Source organism: Schistocerca serialis, chromosome 12 (assembly GCF_023864345.2).
Source record: "Schistocerca serialis cubense isolate TAMUIC-IGC-003099 chromosome 12, iqSchSeri2.2, whole genome shotgun sequence".
NCBI lineage: Eukaryota > Metazoa > Arthropoda > Insecta > Orthoptera > Acrididae > Schistocerca > Schistocerca serialis.
This window is the reverse complement of record NC_064649.1, coordinates 8,235,723-8,254,236: the sequence shown is the minus strand read 5'-3', so window position 1 is coordinate 8,254,236 and position 18,514 is coordinate 8,235,723. Positions and strand designations below refer to the sequence as shown.

General features: G+C 39.9%; 1 protein-coding gene and 1 long non-coding RNA gene across 2 annotated transcripts in view; both read left to right on the top strand.

Annotated features, from left to right (window-relative positions):
- The window catches only part of LOC126428342 (histone-lysine N-methyltransferase 2C-like), a 440,767-nt gene that overhangs the window by 243,083 nt on the left and 179,170 nt on the right, over nt 1–18,514 (top strand). The window contains exons 44-46 of the mRNA XM_050090275.1: nt 708–959; nt 10,758–10,894; nt 17,582–17,786. Of these exons, the coding sequence (XP_049946232.1) occupies nt 708–959; nt 10,758–10,894; nt 17,582–17,786 (594 nt within the window). The remainder of the gene's footprint in view (nt 1–707; nt 960–10,757; nt 10,895–17,581; nt 17,787–18,514) is intronic.
- On the top strand, nt 887–17,671 carry LOC126428199 (uncharacterized). The gene is made up of 3 exons (XR_007576794.1): nt 887–959; nt 10,758–10,894; nt 17,582–17,671. It is a non-coding gene; the product is annotated as an uncharacterized LOC126428199 (long non-coding RNA).

The window sequence follows — 18,514 nt, the reverse complement described above, 5'->3', positions numbered from 1 at the left end:
CTTTGTGAACTTCGTCACTTGTGTATTTTGGCCTGTCCTGGAAATGGAATCGTTCTTTCCTGTGCCCAGTAAACTACTAAATAACAGAAGTAACACTTCGAAGTTGTACGTCTATTCTTCTCTCGTACTGTCTCAGAAAATCCCCTGCCATTCTAATTTGATAACTGCTCGAAGTGTTACACATTTATAGACAGTTCAAACCCGCGTCCCTATCGGATTTCAGAGCAGACTGGCTATCTTCAATCCTTTTTACAATGTAGTCCACTACTGCGGTGTGTGCCGTTTTGCAGAGCAGAGCTCGTCTCCGAGGCTCGGGTGCAGCTGCGCGGAGTAATCGCCAAACCGGTAGGTGCTGCAAAGCACTGCCGGTATCACCGCTCGTCCCGGAAATTCCGCATCCGTCACAGCTCGGTCGCTCGCACGGATAACGCGAAATTGGTACACGACGTAATTGTCGAGACTTACTAAAGGGACCGATAAAAATTATCGCACGTTCGAGTGTCGTTATTTGTCGGCACTATAAACGTTGCGCAACATCTCACTTTACTGAAGTGGTACATTACAGCTCAGTCACTCAGGTGATAGCGGGAGTCACGTGCTTATTTCGCAGAAACATTCTCACGTAGTACTACCGTGCGAAACTTCCGTCTATTTCACATCTCCCGAGTACTCGTTTTCGCACTGACGACAAATTGCGCCCGTTCCAGGAGTACCGCAACAAGCAGCAGCAGAAGCAGCGTTCGCAGCTACCGGCTGGCGGAGGCGCGGAGCCCCCGTCTCCGACGTACGTGGCGCGCTCGCCGACGGTGCCTTCGCCTGCCGGAGGGGGGGCGTCGCCGCTCCCCAGCCCCGGGGGGTCCGCGGCACTGCAGCAGCAGCAGCTGATGGCACCGAGCCCGAGCTCTGCCGCCAACCGCGGCCAGTCGCCTTCTCCCCGCACGGGCACACCTCAGTCGCAGGTACGGATCGAATATCTTTGATTTTCCAAAAACACACCTGTCCTACGTGCAGTTTAACTTAAAGTAAAAAGGTTCAAGTTCTTGCGCCTATTGACATAAACTGCAATTCAAAAACCTCTCCAGTAGACCAGCTAAAATGTTTACATACAGATGTTATTGCTCTTTTGTCAAAAACTGCCATTTTGAGCCTGTGGCTGTGTGCAAAATTAGGTTGATTCTTTCAGAGAAGAAGACAGCAACGCTGTTTATTTACACAAATATTGCCACAATCTGTTTCAGACTGACAGGTTCTTCTTCAAAAGACTGTTCACATTGAGATGTGTATTTACTCAAGTTTTTGCCTCTTTCTTCCCCCTCATGTTGAAAGGTTCTCTGGATGGTGGTGTCATCCAAAACAGCTCTTCAGTTTGGCGGAATGTTGTTGGCTCATATTCACAAAATACTGTAGAGTGTGTGCAACACTTTTGTATATAACCACATTGCGTAAACCACACACACACACACACACACACACACACACACACACACACCAAAAAGTTTTTGCCGCAGGGAAAATGTACATGAAGATGGCGGTATCACAAAAATACCCACTTAATGATTTTAAGTAATGCCAGAATTTTCTCAAGTTCTCAGCAAGATCTTCCACTAAGGTATGATGGTGAAAGTTCTTACATGGTTTGCACATCGATCTTTTTAGAGATGCTTGAGTTTATAATAACTTTTGCTTGTTGACAATTCTGTGTTCTTTGTTGAACCGAGAATGTAACTGTATCTGCTTGCTCAGTATTTTCCGAATTTTATTATTATAATGTGGTGAGTGGTTCCCATACTTAAGCCACTCACTCAGCACATACTTCTCCGGAGCACAATTTACAGTATGTTAAACTTTGCCCGTAATTCCTCTACCTCCATCGTATTGGAACTAGACGATGATCATTCTTTGTCTAAACTGGTTGCAAACACCTGCTCACCTGTTCTTTACCGAGCGAGGTGGCGCAGTGGTTAGCACACTGGACTCACATTCGTAAGGACGACGGTTCAATCCCACGTCCGACCATCCCGATTTAAGTTTTCCGTGATTTCCCTAAATCACTCCAGGCAAATGCCGGGATGGTTCCTTTGAAAGGGCACGGCCAACTTCCTTCCCCATCCTTCCCTAATCCTGTGAGACCGATAACCTCGCTGCTTGGTCTCTTCCCCCAAACAACCAACCAACCAAACAACCAACCAACCAACCTGTTCTTTCCAGCATAAATACTCTCCTAGCCCTATTGATGGACTTACTAACTTTAGTAACGATTGTAGATTAGATTAGATTAGATTAGATTAGATTAATACTAGTTCCATGGATCATGAATACGATATTTCGTAATGATGTGGAACGAGTCGAATTTTCTAACACGTGACATAATTAGGTTAATTTAACAACATACTTAAGTTAATATAACAACTTTATTTTTTTGTGTTTTTTGTTTTTATTTTTTTTATTTTTATTTTTTTTAAAATTTTTTTTCTTTTTTTTCTTAATTTATATCTAAAAATTCCTCTATGGAGTAGAAGGAGTTGTCATTCAGAAACTCTTTTAATTTCTTCTTAAATACTTGTTGGTTATCTGTCAGACTTTTGATACTATTTGGTAAGTGACCAAAGACTTTAGTGCCAGTATAATTCACCCCTTTCTGTGCCAAAGTTAGATTTAATCTTGAATAGTGAAGATCATCCTTTCTCCTAGTATTGTAGTTATGCACACTGCTATTACTTTTGAATTGGGTTTGGTTGTTAATAACAAATTTCATAAGAGAGTATATATACTGAGAAGCTACTGTGAATATCCCTAGATCCTTAAATAAATATCTGCAGGATGATCTTGGGTGGACTCCAGCTATTATTCTGATTACACGCTTTTGTGCAATAAATACTTTATTCCTCGGTGATGAATTCCCCCAAAATATGATGCCATATGAAAGCAATGAGTGAAAATAGGCGTAGTAAGCTAATTTACTAAGATGTTTATCACCAACATTTGCAATGGCCCTTATTGCATAAGTAGCTGAACTCAAACGTTTCAGCAGATCATCAATGTGTTTCTTCCAATTTAATCTCTCATCAATGGACACACCTAAAAATTTGGAATATTCTACCTTAGCTATATGCTTCTGATTAAGGTCTATATTTATTAATGGCGTCATACCATTCCCTGTACGGAACTGTATGTACTGTGTCTTATCAAAATTCAGTGAGAGTCCGTTTACAAGGAACCACTTAGTAATTTTCTGAAAGACAGTATTGACAATTTCATCAGTTAATTCTTGTTTCTCAGGTGTGATTACTATACTTGTATCATCAGCAAAGAGAACTAACTTTGCCTCTTCATGAATATAGAATGGCAAGTCATCAATATATAATAAGAACAACAAAGGACCCAAGACTGACCCTTGTGGAACCCCATTCTTGATAGTTCCCCAGTTTGAGGAATGTGCTGATCTTTGCATGTTACGAGAACTACTTATTTCAACTTTCTGCACTCTTCCAGTTAGGTACTAATTAAACCATTTGTGCACTGTCCCACTCATGCCACAATACTTGAGCTTGTCTAGCAGAATTTCATGATTTACACAATCAAAAGCCTTTGAGAGATCACAAAAAATCCCAATGGGAGGTGTTCGGTTATTCAGATCATTCAAAATTTGACTGGTGAAAGCATATATAGCATTTTCTGTTGAAAAACCTTTCTGGAAACCAAACTGACATTTTGTTAGTACTTCATTTTTACAGATATGTGAAGCTACTCTTGAATACATTACTTTCTCAAAAATTTTGGATAAAGCTGTTAGAAGGGAGATTGGACGGTAATTGTTGACATCAGATCTAGCCCCCTTTTTATGCAAAGATATAACAATAGCATATTTCAGTCTATCAGGGAAAATTCCCTGTTCCAGAGAGCTATTACACAGGTGCCTGAGAATCTTACTTATCTGTTGAGAACAAGCTTTTAGTATTTTGCTGGAAATTCCATCAATTCCATGTGAGTTTTTGCTTTTAAGCAAGTTTATTATTTTCCTAATTTCAGAGGGAGAAGTGGGTGAGATTTCAATTCTATCAAATTGCATAGGTATGGCCTCTTCCATTAACAGCCTAGCATCTTCTAATGAACACCTGGATCCTACTATATCCACAACATTTAGAAAATGATTATTAAAAATATTTTCAACTTCTGACTTTTTGTTCGTAAAGTTTTCATTCAATTTGATGGTAATACTGTCTTCCTCTGCTCTTGGTTGACCTGTTTCTCTTTTAATAATATTCCAAATTGTTTTAATTTTATTATCAGAGTTGCTGATTTCAGACATGATACACATACTCCTGGATTTTTTAATAACTTTTCTTAATATAACACGGTAGTTTTTATAATTTTTGATAGTTTCTGGGTCACTACTCTTTATTGCTGTCAGATACATTTCCCTTTTCTGGTTACAAGATATTTTTATACCCTTAGCAAGCCATGGTTTGTTACAAGGTTTCTTACGAGTATATTTAACTATTTTCTTGGGGAAGCAGTTTTCAAATGCATTTACAAAAATGTCATGAAGTAAATTATATTTTAAATTGGCATCAGGTTCACGGTACACCTCATCCCAGTCTAACTGCTGTAGGCTTTCCCTGAAATTTGCAATTGTTAAATCGTTGACTGAACATACTACTTTGGAGGACTGTTTAGTATTGCTGAATGGAGCTATGTCATATATTGTAACTAGCTGAGCACCATGATCAGAAAGACCATTCTCAACAGGCTGAGCATTTATCTGGTTAAACTCATCTTGGTCTATAAAGAAGTTATCTATCAGTGAGCTGCTATCCTTTACCACCCGAGTAGGAAAATCAATAACGGGTGTCAAATTGAAAGAACCGAGTAATACTTCAAGGTCATTTTTCCTATTACCCTCTTTCAGAGAATCTACATTGAAGTCCCCACAAATAATAATTTGCTTCCCCCTGTCTGACAGATAGCACAACAAGGAGTCCAAATTTTTCAGAAATAGATGAAAATTTCCTGATGGGGACCTATATACAGTTACAATTATAAATGTGCCTTTATTTAATTTAAGCTCACAGGCACATGCTTCTATATGTTTCTCTACACAAAACTTTTTTGTTTCTATACTTTTTGCACAATGATAACTTTTGACATATATGGCAACTCCTCCTTTCTCCCTATTTTCTCTCATTACATGTGCAGAGAGCTTATATCCACTTACATTTACCTTATCCATATCAGTAACAATGTGATGCTCAGACAGGCATAGTATATCTATTTCATTCTCAGCTTCTAAATCTTCTAAACAAACCAGAAGCTCATCTACTTTATTCTTTAAACTCCCAATATTTTGATGAAATACACTTACATTATTTTTAATTATACTTTTATGAGAACCTTTCCTTATTCTAACATTTGCAGTACTCTCCTGTCTGAGTTTCTCATTGTGCTTAGGCCTAGTTCCTATACCAGTGGTCACATGGTGTTCAGAGAGGCAGATTATGTCAACTGGGTTGGGTGACTTTAATTCATCAATGCAATTACCTAGGACTGAGATACAACTTGGTGGAGATAAAATTTCTGGTGATTGGTGAAAATTTATAATTGATAGCTGTGATTGGTGATCAAATGTGCTAGAATTGTGCTGTTTAATTTCTTTCCTAAACTGAAGATTTGTTTCAATCATGACCTCTCGTAGAACTTGACATCTTTCTGTCTTACCTATCCTAAAAAAGGTGCTGCTCCAACACCTGTAACCACTGGTATTTTACCATTCATGGCAGTGCCTCCCCCCCTTAAATTTCCTGCTATTACCCCAGCCAGTTTCCCCTTCCCTTTCCTGTTGAGATGTAGGCCGTGCCTGGTATAGTCCCACCTACTGAGATAATCAACAGGAACCACACCAATATGAGCCCCCGCACCCGACCCAAGCAGCTGTTCCAATTCCAAATTAACTCTCCCAACAGAAGAGTTCAAATGAGGCCGGTCATGGCGTCTCAGGAAAGATACAAATTCAACATTGGTGTGTCTCGATGCCGATGCAATCTTTACCTGGTCACACTCTATACTGTACCCAGGATCTCTGTCGATGCTGTTCCCTGGCCCTCCCACAATAACCACGGTGTCTTCACTGGTAAATCCTTTACAGAGTGAACCTAAATCCTCTGTCACCTGATCCAGACTAGCACTTGGTTTGAAAAAATTTGTGACCTGGTATTCTGGTCCTAATTCCTCCTGCAGAAGTTGGCCTACACCTCTGGCATGAAAACTGCCTAACAACAAAACTTTCTTCCTTTTCGATGACTTTCCTACATTCTTTTTCAATTTCCTATTGAAAGTTTGTTGTGTCCTGTCTACACCTACCTCTGCTTGAGGCTCATCAGTTTCTAACTGAAGCAACAGGTCAAACTTATTTTTGACATTCACCACAAAACTGTCAGACTTAGTTCTAGTCCTGTTCCTTCTGCTACCTGTTGCCACTTCCCACCTCTCTTTGCCCTTCTCCCTCCTTAACCTGTCCAGATCTTCCCTAGCCTGATCTAGCTCAGCCTGAAGGGCAGCAATTTTCCCCTCCTGTTCCACTATCTTCCTATCTCTGCTGCAAATCCTACATAACCACTGATGAGCCTGATCCACTTTCCCAACACCCACGCCACTGCAGTCCCCCCCCAGTGAAAAAAACTACTACATCCACCACACCAAACCCCGGAACTAACAATTCTACGGCAAGTCAGGCACTTCTCACTCATGGCAAAAATAATAATTTAGCTAGAATAAATCAATTAAATTACCGAAAATCAAAAAAGATGTTACAAGAATTTAGCCTATTCACAAATGTAGATAAGCAAGTTTCTGATTTAAAATTCCGCTGTTTTTCTGAGATCTGTATTAAAACAATGAAGGTATACGCTATTAATTATATATTTCACTCGATGGAATGAAAAAAAGGACAATTAAACGAGATACTTTAACTTTGATTCTCCAAAAACGTTACGAGAATTAGGCCTATAAACAAATATATATAGGCAATTTTCTGATATAAAGTTACGCTGTTTTTCTGAAATCTGTATTACAACAATGAAGTTATACGCTATTTACGGTAGTTTACTTATTTGTTACCGAGAAACTAGTTAAATTACCGTGAAACAAGAAACAAACACGTTTACAAAATTTAAGCCTAAGCGCGACTTCGCGAAGTTACGATCTTTTCGTGTTTTCTGAAAAAATACGCAAAGAAAAGTCAAACCTTTAATGGCAAGACTAAACGATACACTAATGCACGTATTTAATTTGTTGTCGGCGTTAAACTAAATTATATTCTTGTCTAAATCACTTAACTTTCTGGAAATGGTTTCTGGCGTCACTTATCGGCGGCCATCTTGGCTACTTAATATTGCCCCGGTTCGGAAATATAGTAAATCTGGTGCTGATGCCCAGAACAGTCTGAGTTGTGGTGGGGAGATGGATCGTCTCCACGTGACGTGTTTACGTTCAGTGATTTTGTTGTTTCCTCTTAGTTTATTGCTCTCGCGTTAAGTGATAACAAATGGATTTTTGCAGCCGGGAGTTATCAAATGAATTAAAATACGTTCACATAATTACGGAAGGCTAAAAATATGTTATTAGTCTTAGATTTTATTTGCACCTTCCTGACAGTCGATCATTAATCGCCTTGCAGAACAGTGAAGTTATTTTTGTCCGTTTGCTAAAGAGATTTGGCTTTCATTAATCTTTTCTGTTTTATTTGAAACAAAGAGTTTAATTTCACACTGTTGGCTAGTTTCAACTGTTCGCTGCATTTCAAGTGCACATATGGCATTATGCCATAATAAAGAGCGAAACACGAGATAATACAGTACTGGTACTCCAAGAAAATTTACATACGAATCTGGACATATGAATGTGCATTTTAAGCCGAATTATGAATTTTAGCATTGTTCACGAAATTCCGATGCTCTTGAAGTATCGTCTGATGTCTTATTTCTTTTATGACATAATGTAAGATCTTTTAATGTTTTACATGTATGAACATATGGCCTTCCTGCGTCGTCATAGCTGCGTAAACGCGGTGATGCCTATTATCTGGCACTCTCTTCCAACTGCTGAAAATAACCTATTTCTAACAGGTCGCAGGAAAATATCGCGAATGGTGGTTTGAAAAGTGTTACATTCAAACCAAATTTCCTTTTACGCAAGATGAACTACGTGCGAGAGTGTACGATGAATTACTTAAATCACAAAACGTTTGACACTCATTTAAAAATCAGCTCTTTGAGGTCGACCATTTGGAAGAATTTCGAGCCCAGAAGATCAAACATTTACGTCGTTATTAAAAATTTTACTGGCACATTTATGTGATGTATCTTAAAGTGTAACATGTGCAAAAAAGATCAACATTATATGTGGAAGCTTAACTTCTCTTCCAGCTTACTAATCTTAGAGACCAATATCATATGTGAATGCTATGTATATTAATTTCAACTATTAACTTTTCTTATTTGTGTGTTCGCGCTACTTAATATTTGATCAGTGATCAAATATTAAATGCTCTGAATAACCGGACATCACCCATTGGTATTTTTTGTGATCTCTCAAAGGCCTTTGATTGTGTAAATCATGGTATTCTTTTAGATAAGCTAAATCATTATGGTTTGAGTGGGGCAGTGCACAAATGGTTTAATTCATACTTAACAGGAAGAATGCAGAAAGTTGAAATAAGTGGTTCATGTAATGTTAAAACAACAGCTGATTCCTCAAACTGGGGGGCTATCAAGTACAGGGTCCCACAGGGCTCAGTCTTAGGTCCTTTACTGTTCTTGATATACATTAATGACTTACCATTCCACATTGATGAAGATGCAAAGTTAGTTCTTTTTGCTGATGATACAAGTATAGTAATAACATCAAAAAAACCAAAAACTAAGTGATGTAATTGTAAATGATGTTTTTCGCAAAATTATTAAGTGATTCTCAGCAAACAGACTCTCTTTAAATTTGGATAAAACACAGTATATACAATTCCGTACAGTAAATGGCACAACTCCATTAATAAATATAGACTTTGAACAGAAGTCTGTAGCTAAAGTAAAATTTTCAATATTTTTAGGTGTGTCCATTGATGAGAGGTTAAACTGGAAGCAACACATTGATGGTCTGCTGAAACATCTGAGTTCAGCTACGCATGCTATTAGGCTTATTGCAAATTTTGGTGATAAGAATCTCAGTAAATTAGCTTACTATGCCTACTTTCATTCACTGCTTTCGTATGGCATCATATTCTGGGGTAATTCTGATGTGTTGGCAAATGTGCCAACACCTTGTAGATAGAGGAGGCCGAAATCTAACGCAGACGGGCGTGAATTCTGGAACAGGATAAGTAGTGAATTCTAACAAGAAAAGTATGCAGCTCCTCGAATACTTATCTTTATTCCATCCTTGTGGTACATCGCTCTTGATAATACAAATAAGACTATCTTCAGATACGGTTAATGGCGCCTTGCTAGGTCGTAGTCATGGACTTAGCTGAAGGCTATTCTAACTGTCTCTCGGCAAATGAGAGAAAGGCTTCGTCAGTGTAGTCGCTAGCAAAGCCGTCGTACAACTGGGGTGAGTGCTATCCCGCATCTCGAGACCTGCCTTGTGGTGGCGCTCGGTCTGCGATCACACAGTGGCGACACGCGGGTCCGACATGTACTAAATGGACCGCGGCCGATTTAAGCTACCACCTAGCAAGTGTGGTGTCTGGCGGTGACACCACAAATTCATCGTTGAGTAGAAAAGTATTCATTGCTCTAAAACGTGTAATCAGAATAATTGCTGGCGCCCACCCACGGTCATCCTGCAGACATTTATTTAAGGATCTAGGGATCCTCACAGTAACCTCACAGTATATACATTCTCTTATGAAATTTGTTGTTAATAATCCAACCCAGTTCAAAAGTAATAGCAGTGTGCATAGCTATAACACCAGGAGAAAGGCTGATCTTTACTATGCAGGGTTAAATCTGACTTTGGCACAGAAAGGGGTAAATTATGCTGCCACACCTACCAAACAGCATCAAAAGCCTGACAGATTGCCAACTAACATTTAAAAATAAATTAAAAGAATTTCTAGATGACAACTCCTTCTACTCATTGGCTGAATTTTTAAATATAAATTAAAAGAACAAAAAAAAAAAAAAAAAAAAAAAAAAAAAATATCTTGTACAGACATCTTTTATTAACCCGACACGTTCCACATTATTATGAAGTGTCGTATTCATGATCTATGGAACAAGTATTAATCTAACCTAATCTTGCTGTTCGCTTACTACATCACGTGTCCGTGCTGTCATCAGCTGGCAAGATCACGTGACAGTGAGCTATGACTGGCTTTCAAAAGCACCTCGCAATCTCGATTTCAATGCTTCGGAAAGTGACATGCGGTGTTTGGTGGAATTCAAATTTATACCTTCGTTATACGGAAATATGCAGAATACATGTTGCTGCACGTCAAAGGTCTTTCAAAATGTCGGTATATAAAAACATAAACATTCAAAGAATTGACGAGTGTTACAGTGCCAATGAACAGTGTTCTGTCACTTAACATGGAGAAAGTGTATTTTCACCCGGGAGAAAATGTATTTTTAACCGGGAAATCCGAGAAAAATCTGAGATTTTTTTTTTTTTCTTTGTCTACGTATACACCCAGGTACTGCAGATTGATACGTGACAAGATTTGCAGAGTATACCACTTTTAATCGGCCATATCACCGATGTTGCAGCATGGCGAGGAGAGCGCTTTCAGCCCGGGAGCGCAGATGCCGTCACCGGGACGCCTGACTTCGCCGTCACCCCAGCAGAGGATGTCTTCGCCACAGCACCGGACGACACCTGGCCCATTTCCCTCTGACCAGATGAGGTAGTAGGAGATTTCTGCAGAGTTTGTTATTGCAACTAACTGGTCATTCTGGAGTCCAGATATTGTCCTTTCGTGTGTTGTAACGTACCACTTTTGTAAACTGATGTTTTTCCTGACGCCTACCTCCCTTCAACAAATGATGTCGCCCATATAATCCACGTGCCACTGAATGGTGCCTTACGGAAGGTACACTGTTCCACTGCTAGCCATTTCATTTCTTGTTCCACTAGCAAATAGAGCGATGGAAAAACACTTGTCTATATGCGTCCATACGAGCCTTAGTGTCACTTATCTTGTCTTTGTGGTCCTTATGCAGAATGTACGTTGGCGGCAGTAGAATTGTTCTGCAGTCAACTTTGTGTGCCTGCTCTCTAGTTCTCTAGATTTTCTCAATAATATTTTGCAAAAAGAACATTTCGTTTCCTCAAGGGATTCCCTTATCAGTTCACAGAGGGTCTCCATGACATTTGCATGTTGATTGAACTTTTTGGTAACAATTTTAGCAGCCTACCTCTGAATTGCCACTCGCATAATTAAATTATTGAAGTACGGTAAAACCACAAATATTCCAACTATTGATTATCTGTATATTGCTTCTTTTCAGGTACACTTGTAGCTCATTCTTAAATTCTCTAGGTACATCAGAATAAATATGGGCTTGGCTACCAATGTTTCAGTTATGTTTCCATCAGACACGATTTTGAAAAATAGCCAGTGATTTTTCTTTTGAGAGAGTGTCTTCCATCTAGCATTGACCAGTAAATTTTCAAGGGTGATGAGAGCTGAGATGAAATCATTACTCATTTCCATTCTGAAGGTGTAGGAGCCTAGGGTATGAACAGATGCCTCACTCATTGTGGCTGGACTTTTTGGTTGTTTTTTTGTTATCTTCCTTGTCCAAATTCTGACAGGCCAAACAGTTTATCATCCACATCTACATCAACAACCATTAGAACACCATGTCATCATCCTCCAATACTAATCACAATAGGTGGGTAGAACTTCCCACCCTGAGCACGGTTGGATCAAATTTAATAATTTGCCAACTGTGATGGCCTTTTCGCATTCTCTGTTTGCATTACAAACCCACACTTTCTGGAGCAGTTGTGAAGAGTGGTAGGATGGACCTCTTTTCAGGCCTTATCAAACTCTTACTTTCATCTTCTCACCCTTTTCAATGTCATCTAGCATAAGTGTAACAATTTGTCTGCAGTAGAGAGCTTTAAAATTTTGTATTATGCCCAGGTACAGTTGTTGCAATCTTCGTGCCCTGTTGGATGGGGGGAAAAATCAGTTTTACTCTAGCCTCTTGTGGTATGTTGATATGTATGATCTAAATAATAATAATAATAATAATAATAATAATAATAATAATAATAATAATAATAATAATAATTGTATTCCTCATTTGTCAAATCACTACTAATGGAGGTCAGCCGTTAATTAAACAGTTTCTTTTTAATTTATACATAATATGAATCTTATGTCTCGATTTACTCACTATGCTGTGGCAAGAGGACGCACATATAAAAAGGTATTACAGTTTGCATGGTTTCAGAACAAGTATCTCCTTTTTATGGCAGAATGGTTGCAAGGGGAGGAAGAGGAGTGAAGGAAAAGGAAAAGGAGAGTTGCCCAGAACCCCAGATCAGGGGAGACTTATTGGACGGGATGAGAAGTAAAGACTGATACAGAGGAGACTTAGCAGACAGAAAGAAGGAAACACTCATCCAGTCTTCCCTTCTCATCCCATCCCGTAAGTCTCCCCTTACCTGGGGATCTCGGTGACTTTTCCGAACTCAACTCCTTCTCCTAAACCTCGACAATCCTTTTCATTCACCCCTCTCCCTTCTTCTTCAATCCTTCTGCCAGAAGAAGAAGCCACTGGCTCAGAAAGCTTGCGAACTGTAATACATTTCTATATGTGTGTTCTTCTGCCGCCGCTTGGTAAGTACATTTGTGGCAAATCGGCGTTTTTGCTTCACAGCTTTGCCAAAGAATACGTCATCCTTGAACTTCACTGTATATCAATGGAAATAAATGTGCGTTTGGAGAAATTTTTAAAGCTACTATTGTCATTTACACATTTACAAGCAATGTTTTCGAGTTTGCGAAAAACTATAATTAATACCAAAATGTTTTTAGGAAACTAGCAGTTACTGCCTTGTAACATATTGCACCAGCCAAAATGCAGTCCCACTGTGAATTCTGTTCTCAAAGAAGGGATGAGATGGTCGATGTTTGTAAGCAGCTGGAAATCCGAAATCGCCATGACTACTGTCAAACGAATGGAAGCTGCTGCAAAGATAAGACATCCTGTGAACCTTTACTAAATGCCTTCTCTGAACATTACACCAAGAACAGATAATTCGGAGTGGGGTGCTCGTTACGGAAATATATTGGATCGAGAATTCGCATTAGTATTTTGCAGCTGTGACTTGTTAAACTGATAGTTCGGTAATTTTCACATCTGTCAACTCCTGCTTTCTTGGGGATTTGAATTATTATATTCTTCTTGAAATATGAGGGTATTTCGCCTGTCTCATACATCTTGCTCACCAGATGGTAGAGTTTTGTCAGGACTGGCTCTCCCAAGGCCGTCAGTAGTTCTAATGGGATGTTGTCTATTCCCAGGGCCTTGTTTGGTCTTAGGTCTTCCAGTGCTCTGTCAAACTCTCCACGCAGTATCGTATCTCCCATTTCATCTTCATCTACATCCTCTTCCATTTCCATAATATTGTCCTCAAGTACATCACCCTTGTATAGACCCTCTATATACTCCTTCCACCTTTCTCCTTTCCCTTCTTTGCTTAGAACTGGGTTTCCATCAAAGTTCTTGATATTCATACAAGTGGTTCTCTATTCTCCAAAGGTCTCTTTAATTTTCCTGTAGGCAGTATCTATCTTACCCCTAGTGAGATAAGCCTCCACATCCTGACATTTGTCCTCAAGCCATCCCTGCTTAGCCATTTTGCACTTCCTGTCGATCTCATTTATGAGACGTTTGTATTCCTTTTTGCCTGTTTCATTTACTGCATTTTTATATTTTCTCCTTTCATCAATTAAATTCAATATTTCTTCTGTTACCCAAGGGTTTCTACTAGCCCCCGTCTTTTTACCTACTTGATCCTCTGCTGCCATCACTACTTCATCCCTCAGAGCTACCCATTCTTCTTCTACTGTATTTCTTTCCCCCATTCCTGTCAATTGTTCCCTTATACTCTCCCTGAAACTCTGTACAACCTCTGGTTCTTTCGGTTTATCCAGGTCCCATCTTCGTAAATTCCCACCATTTTGCAGTTTCTTCAGTTTTAATCTACAGTTCAGAACCAATAGATTGTGGTCAGAGTCCACATCTGCCCCTGGAAATGTCTTACAATTTAAAACCTGGTTCCTAAATCTCTGTCTTACCATTATATAATCTATCTGATACCTTCTAGTATCTCCAGGATTCTTCCATGTATACAACCTTCTTTCATGATTCTTGAACCAAGTGTTAGCTATGATTAAGTTATGCTCCATGCAAAATTCTACCAGACGGCTTCCTCTTTCATTTCTTACCCCCAATCCATATTCACCTACTATGTTTCCTTCTCTCCCTTTTCCTACTCTCGAATTCCAGTCACCCATGACTATTAAATTTTCATCTCCCTTCACTACCTGAATAATTTCTTTCATCTCATCATGCATTTCTTCAATCTCGTCATCTGCAGAGCTAGTTGGCATATAAACTTGTACTACTGTAGTAGGCATGGGCTTCGTGTCTATCTTGGCCACAATAATGCGTTCACTATACTTGTTGTAGTAGCTTACCCGCACTCCTATTTTTTATTCATTATTAAACCTACTCCTGCATTACCCCTATTTGATTTTGTATTAATAACCCTGTATTCACCTGACCAAAAGTCTTGTTCTCTTGCCACCAAACTTCACTAATTCCCACTATATCAAACTTTAACCTATCCATTTCCCTTTTTAAATTTTGTAACCTACCTGCCCGATTAAGGGATCTGACATTCCACACTCCGATCCGTAGAATGCCAGTTTTCTTTCTCCCGATAACGACGTCCTCTTCAGTAGTCCCCGCCCAGAGATCCGAATGGGGGACTATTTTACCTCTGGAATATTTTACCCAATAGTACACCATCATCATTTTAACCATACAGTAATGCTGCATGCCCTTGGTAAAAATTACGTCTGTAGTTTCCCCTTGCTTTCAGCCGTTCGCAGTACCAGCATAGCAAGGCTATTTTGGTTAGTGTTACAAGGCCAGATCAGTCAATCATCCAGACTGTTGCCCCTACAACTACTGAAAAGGCAGCTGCCCCTATTCAGGAACCGCACGTCTGTTTGGCCTCTCAACAGATACCCCTCCGTTGTGGTTGCACCTACGGTACGGCCATCTGTATCGCTGAGGCACGCAAGCCTCCCCACCAACGGCAAGGTCCATGGTTCATGAGGGGGGGGGGGGGGGGGTCTTAAAGCATAATACACAAAAAAGACCAATATTATATGTGAAAGTTTAGCTGTTTTTTAGTTATTAATCTTGAAGACCAATATTATATGTAAAAACTTAACTTTTCTTTTAGCTACACTATGTACATTAATTTAAAGCATTAACTTTTCGTATTTGTTTGTTTGCGCTACTTAACTGTGATGTCGCTATTGGCTCGATGCATCACGTCATATGATCTGGATGTAAAAAAGAAGAGAGATGGCGCTATAGACTTACTTACGTCGTTTGTTGCCTGATCCCAGAAGGGCTGAGGCCTGCGTTCATCTCAAATAGCCCAAAATATCAGCAGACTATCGTTTACGACTCCATCTGGTTTTTAATTTTTGTTGTGTGTGTACAACAGATGCTTTAAATATTAAAAATTACTTTGCTTGCATGAATAACAGTGTGAGGAAGGCAATTTGGAACATTTTTCTGTTCTGGAATCCATATTTGCCCTAGTAATATGACACATTAAGCCTTGTTAATGTAACTTGTTTTTTGTTGATAATTTCGAATAACCGAGAAGAGAAGGATGTGATGTTGAAACGATGCTTTCATATTCCATTTAATTCTACTTGTATTTGTACCAGTAGAAAATGAAGCTGGAACGCCAAAGCCAGTCCTTGTTTCTGTGCAGGTACTGCTCCTTGTTAATTACATTTTCAGCTTTCAACTCATATGTACAGCATTTTTAATGTTCATGTTGGCAGAAATCTTGCCTATGTCTTCTTTGCTAGCCAATAAATGTGGCAATAAGGAAAGAAGCAAGGCATGTTATCTTATCTTGTGCATGTTAACAAAGTGAGCAATTCTTGAAATGTCAAAAGAAACGGAACTGCATAGAGGTATACCTCCATTACAATAGAGTTACTGTTTTATTAGATTATCACTACATATCTCACTGTAGTTTAAACACCTTCTCTCTTTGAAAACTTACCTGTGATGCTACATTCGGTGTGTCTGCAGCTCGTGGTCTAGTGGTTAGCACTGCTGCCTCTGGATTACAGGGTCCCGGGTTTGATTCCCGGCCAGGTTGGTCATTTTCTCTGCCAGGGGACTGGGTGTTTGTGTTGTCCTCATCATTTCATCACCATCATTTGTGACAGTGAATATATTGGACTGTGTACAAAATTGGACTGGTGAAAAAATTGGCACTTTGTGCGGGTACTGATGACCGTGCAGTCGAACACCCCACAAACCAAACATCGTCATCATTCAATGTGTGGTCAATAACAGCAGTGCAGTGCAGCAGTGCAGTACTATAAATGTGATTAAGAGGATGCTCTCTGTGGATTATTTTTCACCGGAACAAACATATAAAAGAAAATATTGTTTCAATGGCTCCACTTACAAATGGAATGTGAATACCTTCAAACTTAACATTATAATTGGATCGATTACTACACCCATAAATGACACAAGCTGGCATTTTCGATGAAACAACTACGGCTTTACACAATCGAAGCACCAGATGGGCTTTGGGATACGACTGCAAAACTCGACAGATATCCCCAGTGACCGAAACCGGGCACAGATCTATCAGAGCGACATCACGAGAAAGTATCACCGTGGTGAACCACGGAAGTATAAATGCGGTGAACCTAATATTTGGGCTACATAAAATGGTGAACGTCAGCTTCAAGTTTGTGACGTAATGGCAACTCCCTTCTTCTTCTTACTTCCGTGTGACTAAAAAACGTGTCCTACGCTCTGAGTACGGCTGGCAAGATCACATGACACGAGCTACGATTGGCTAACAAAAGCACATCGCAATCCCGATTTCGGTGCTTCGGAAACCGACATACCGTGTCTGGTGGAATTCGAATTTATACTTTCGTAATACAAAAATATGCAATGTGCACATTGCTGCACTTCAGAGATATGCACTAACCTACTTTTTTTTCTGCTTTGTATAGTTTTTTGAAGTGCTGCAAAGTTCTACGTCGTGATGTATAAAACTTTAACCTTTCGAAGGATTGATAAGTTTTACAGTTCTGAGGGAAAGTATGCTGTCACTTGACCAGGAAAAAGTGTATTTTTAATTGTGAAGTCTGGGAATTACTTTCCTCTGTCCATATACAGACCCCATTATGAAAGGAGAATGTGAGGAAGCCAAATACACGGTTATTTTAAATGTGCTACAGTTTTACTGCGTCTCAGTAAAAAACTCGGGCCGGTGCACCCACCAGGATCCAGCACGCGGTCCCCCGCTTTGCGCGCTCCCCCCTCGGGCTGGGGACGCCGCAGCCGCAGCCGGCCGCCGCCTCCTCCCCCGCGGAGTTGCACCGCCCGCGCAGCTTGCCGGCCGGCTACGGGTCGGGCGCCAGTGAGCGGGCGTCGCCCGTGGGCGGGCGGCCCTCGGGGGGCGCGGGCTCGTCGCCAGCGACTCCTGCGGCGGGCCCGTCCCAGCAGCAGCGGCAGCAGCAGCAGCAGCTGATCGTGCAGCGCCACATACAGCAGCAGCAACAGCAGATCCTGCAGCAGGAGGTGAGAACGCCCCGTCCTTCGATACGCCACTCTCAAATATGATGATTGATTTAACTGACTCTGCTTTGTCCCCAGTGATACATTTAGGGTTACTGAAGGCAACCACACCCTGCCTATCTAACCCATGTTAATTTAGGCAAGTATTTTACCCATTTCTGGGGGGGGGGGGCTATTTGATGCAGGACCTTAATATTCTTACAGTATGTTACATGATGCTAATAGAGTCGACTGTACTAAAATCTACTTTATCCATTTTATAGTTTTTAAGAAATATTTTTTTAAATTTATTAACAAAAAATATAAAGTTTTTTCTGCAGAAAATATTTTTTTGAGAACTTCCTAATGGGGGAATATTAATGAATGTAATACCAGAGGTGGACTTTTATGTTACACAGAGTCTCTGAAAATTTCATTCATTTATCTGTGATAGTTTTGATATAATAGGGCATATGTACTGAAAATTTTAGTTTGCAGGAAACAGGTGTATTCCCAATGTTCTCGATTTCTTGACGGGTGCTCAGTGAGGCTGTGCGAATAATGTGAGTTTCTGTGTCTTTTACACCTCTGAGGGAAACAGATTTATGAAAATGGGGCAAAGCTAAGTCCATTTCAGAAGTGAGGTTTTCTGATAACAT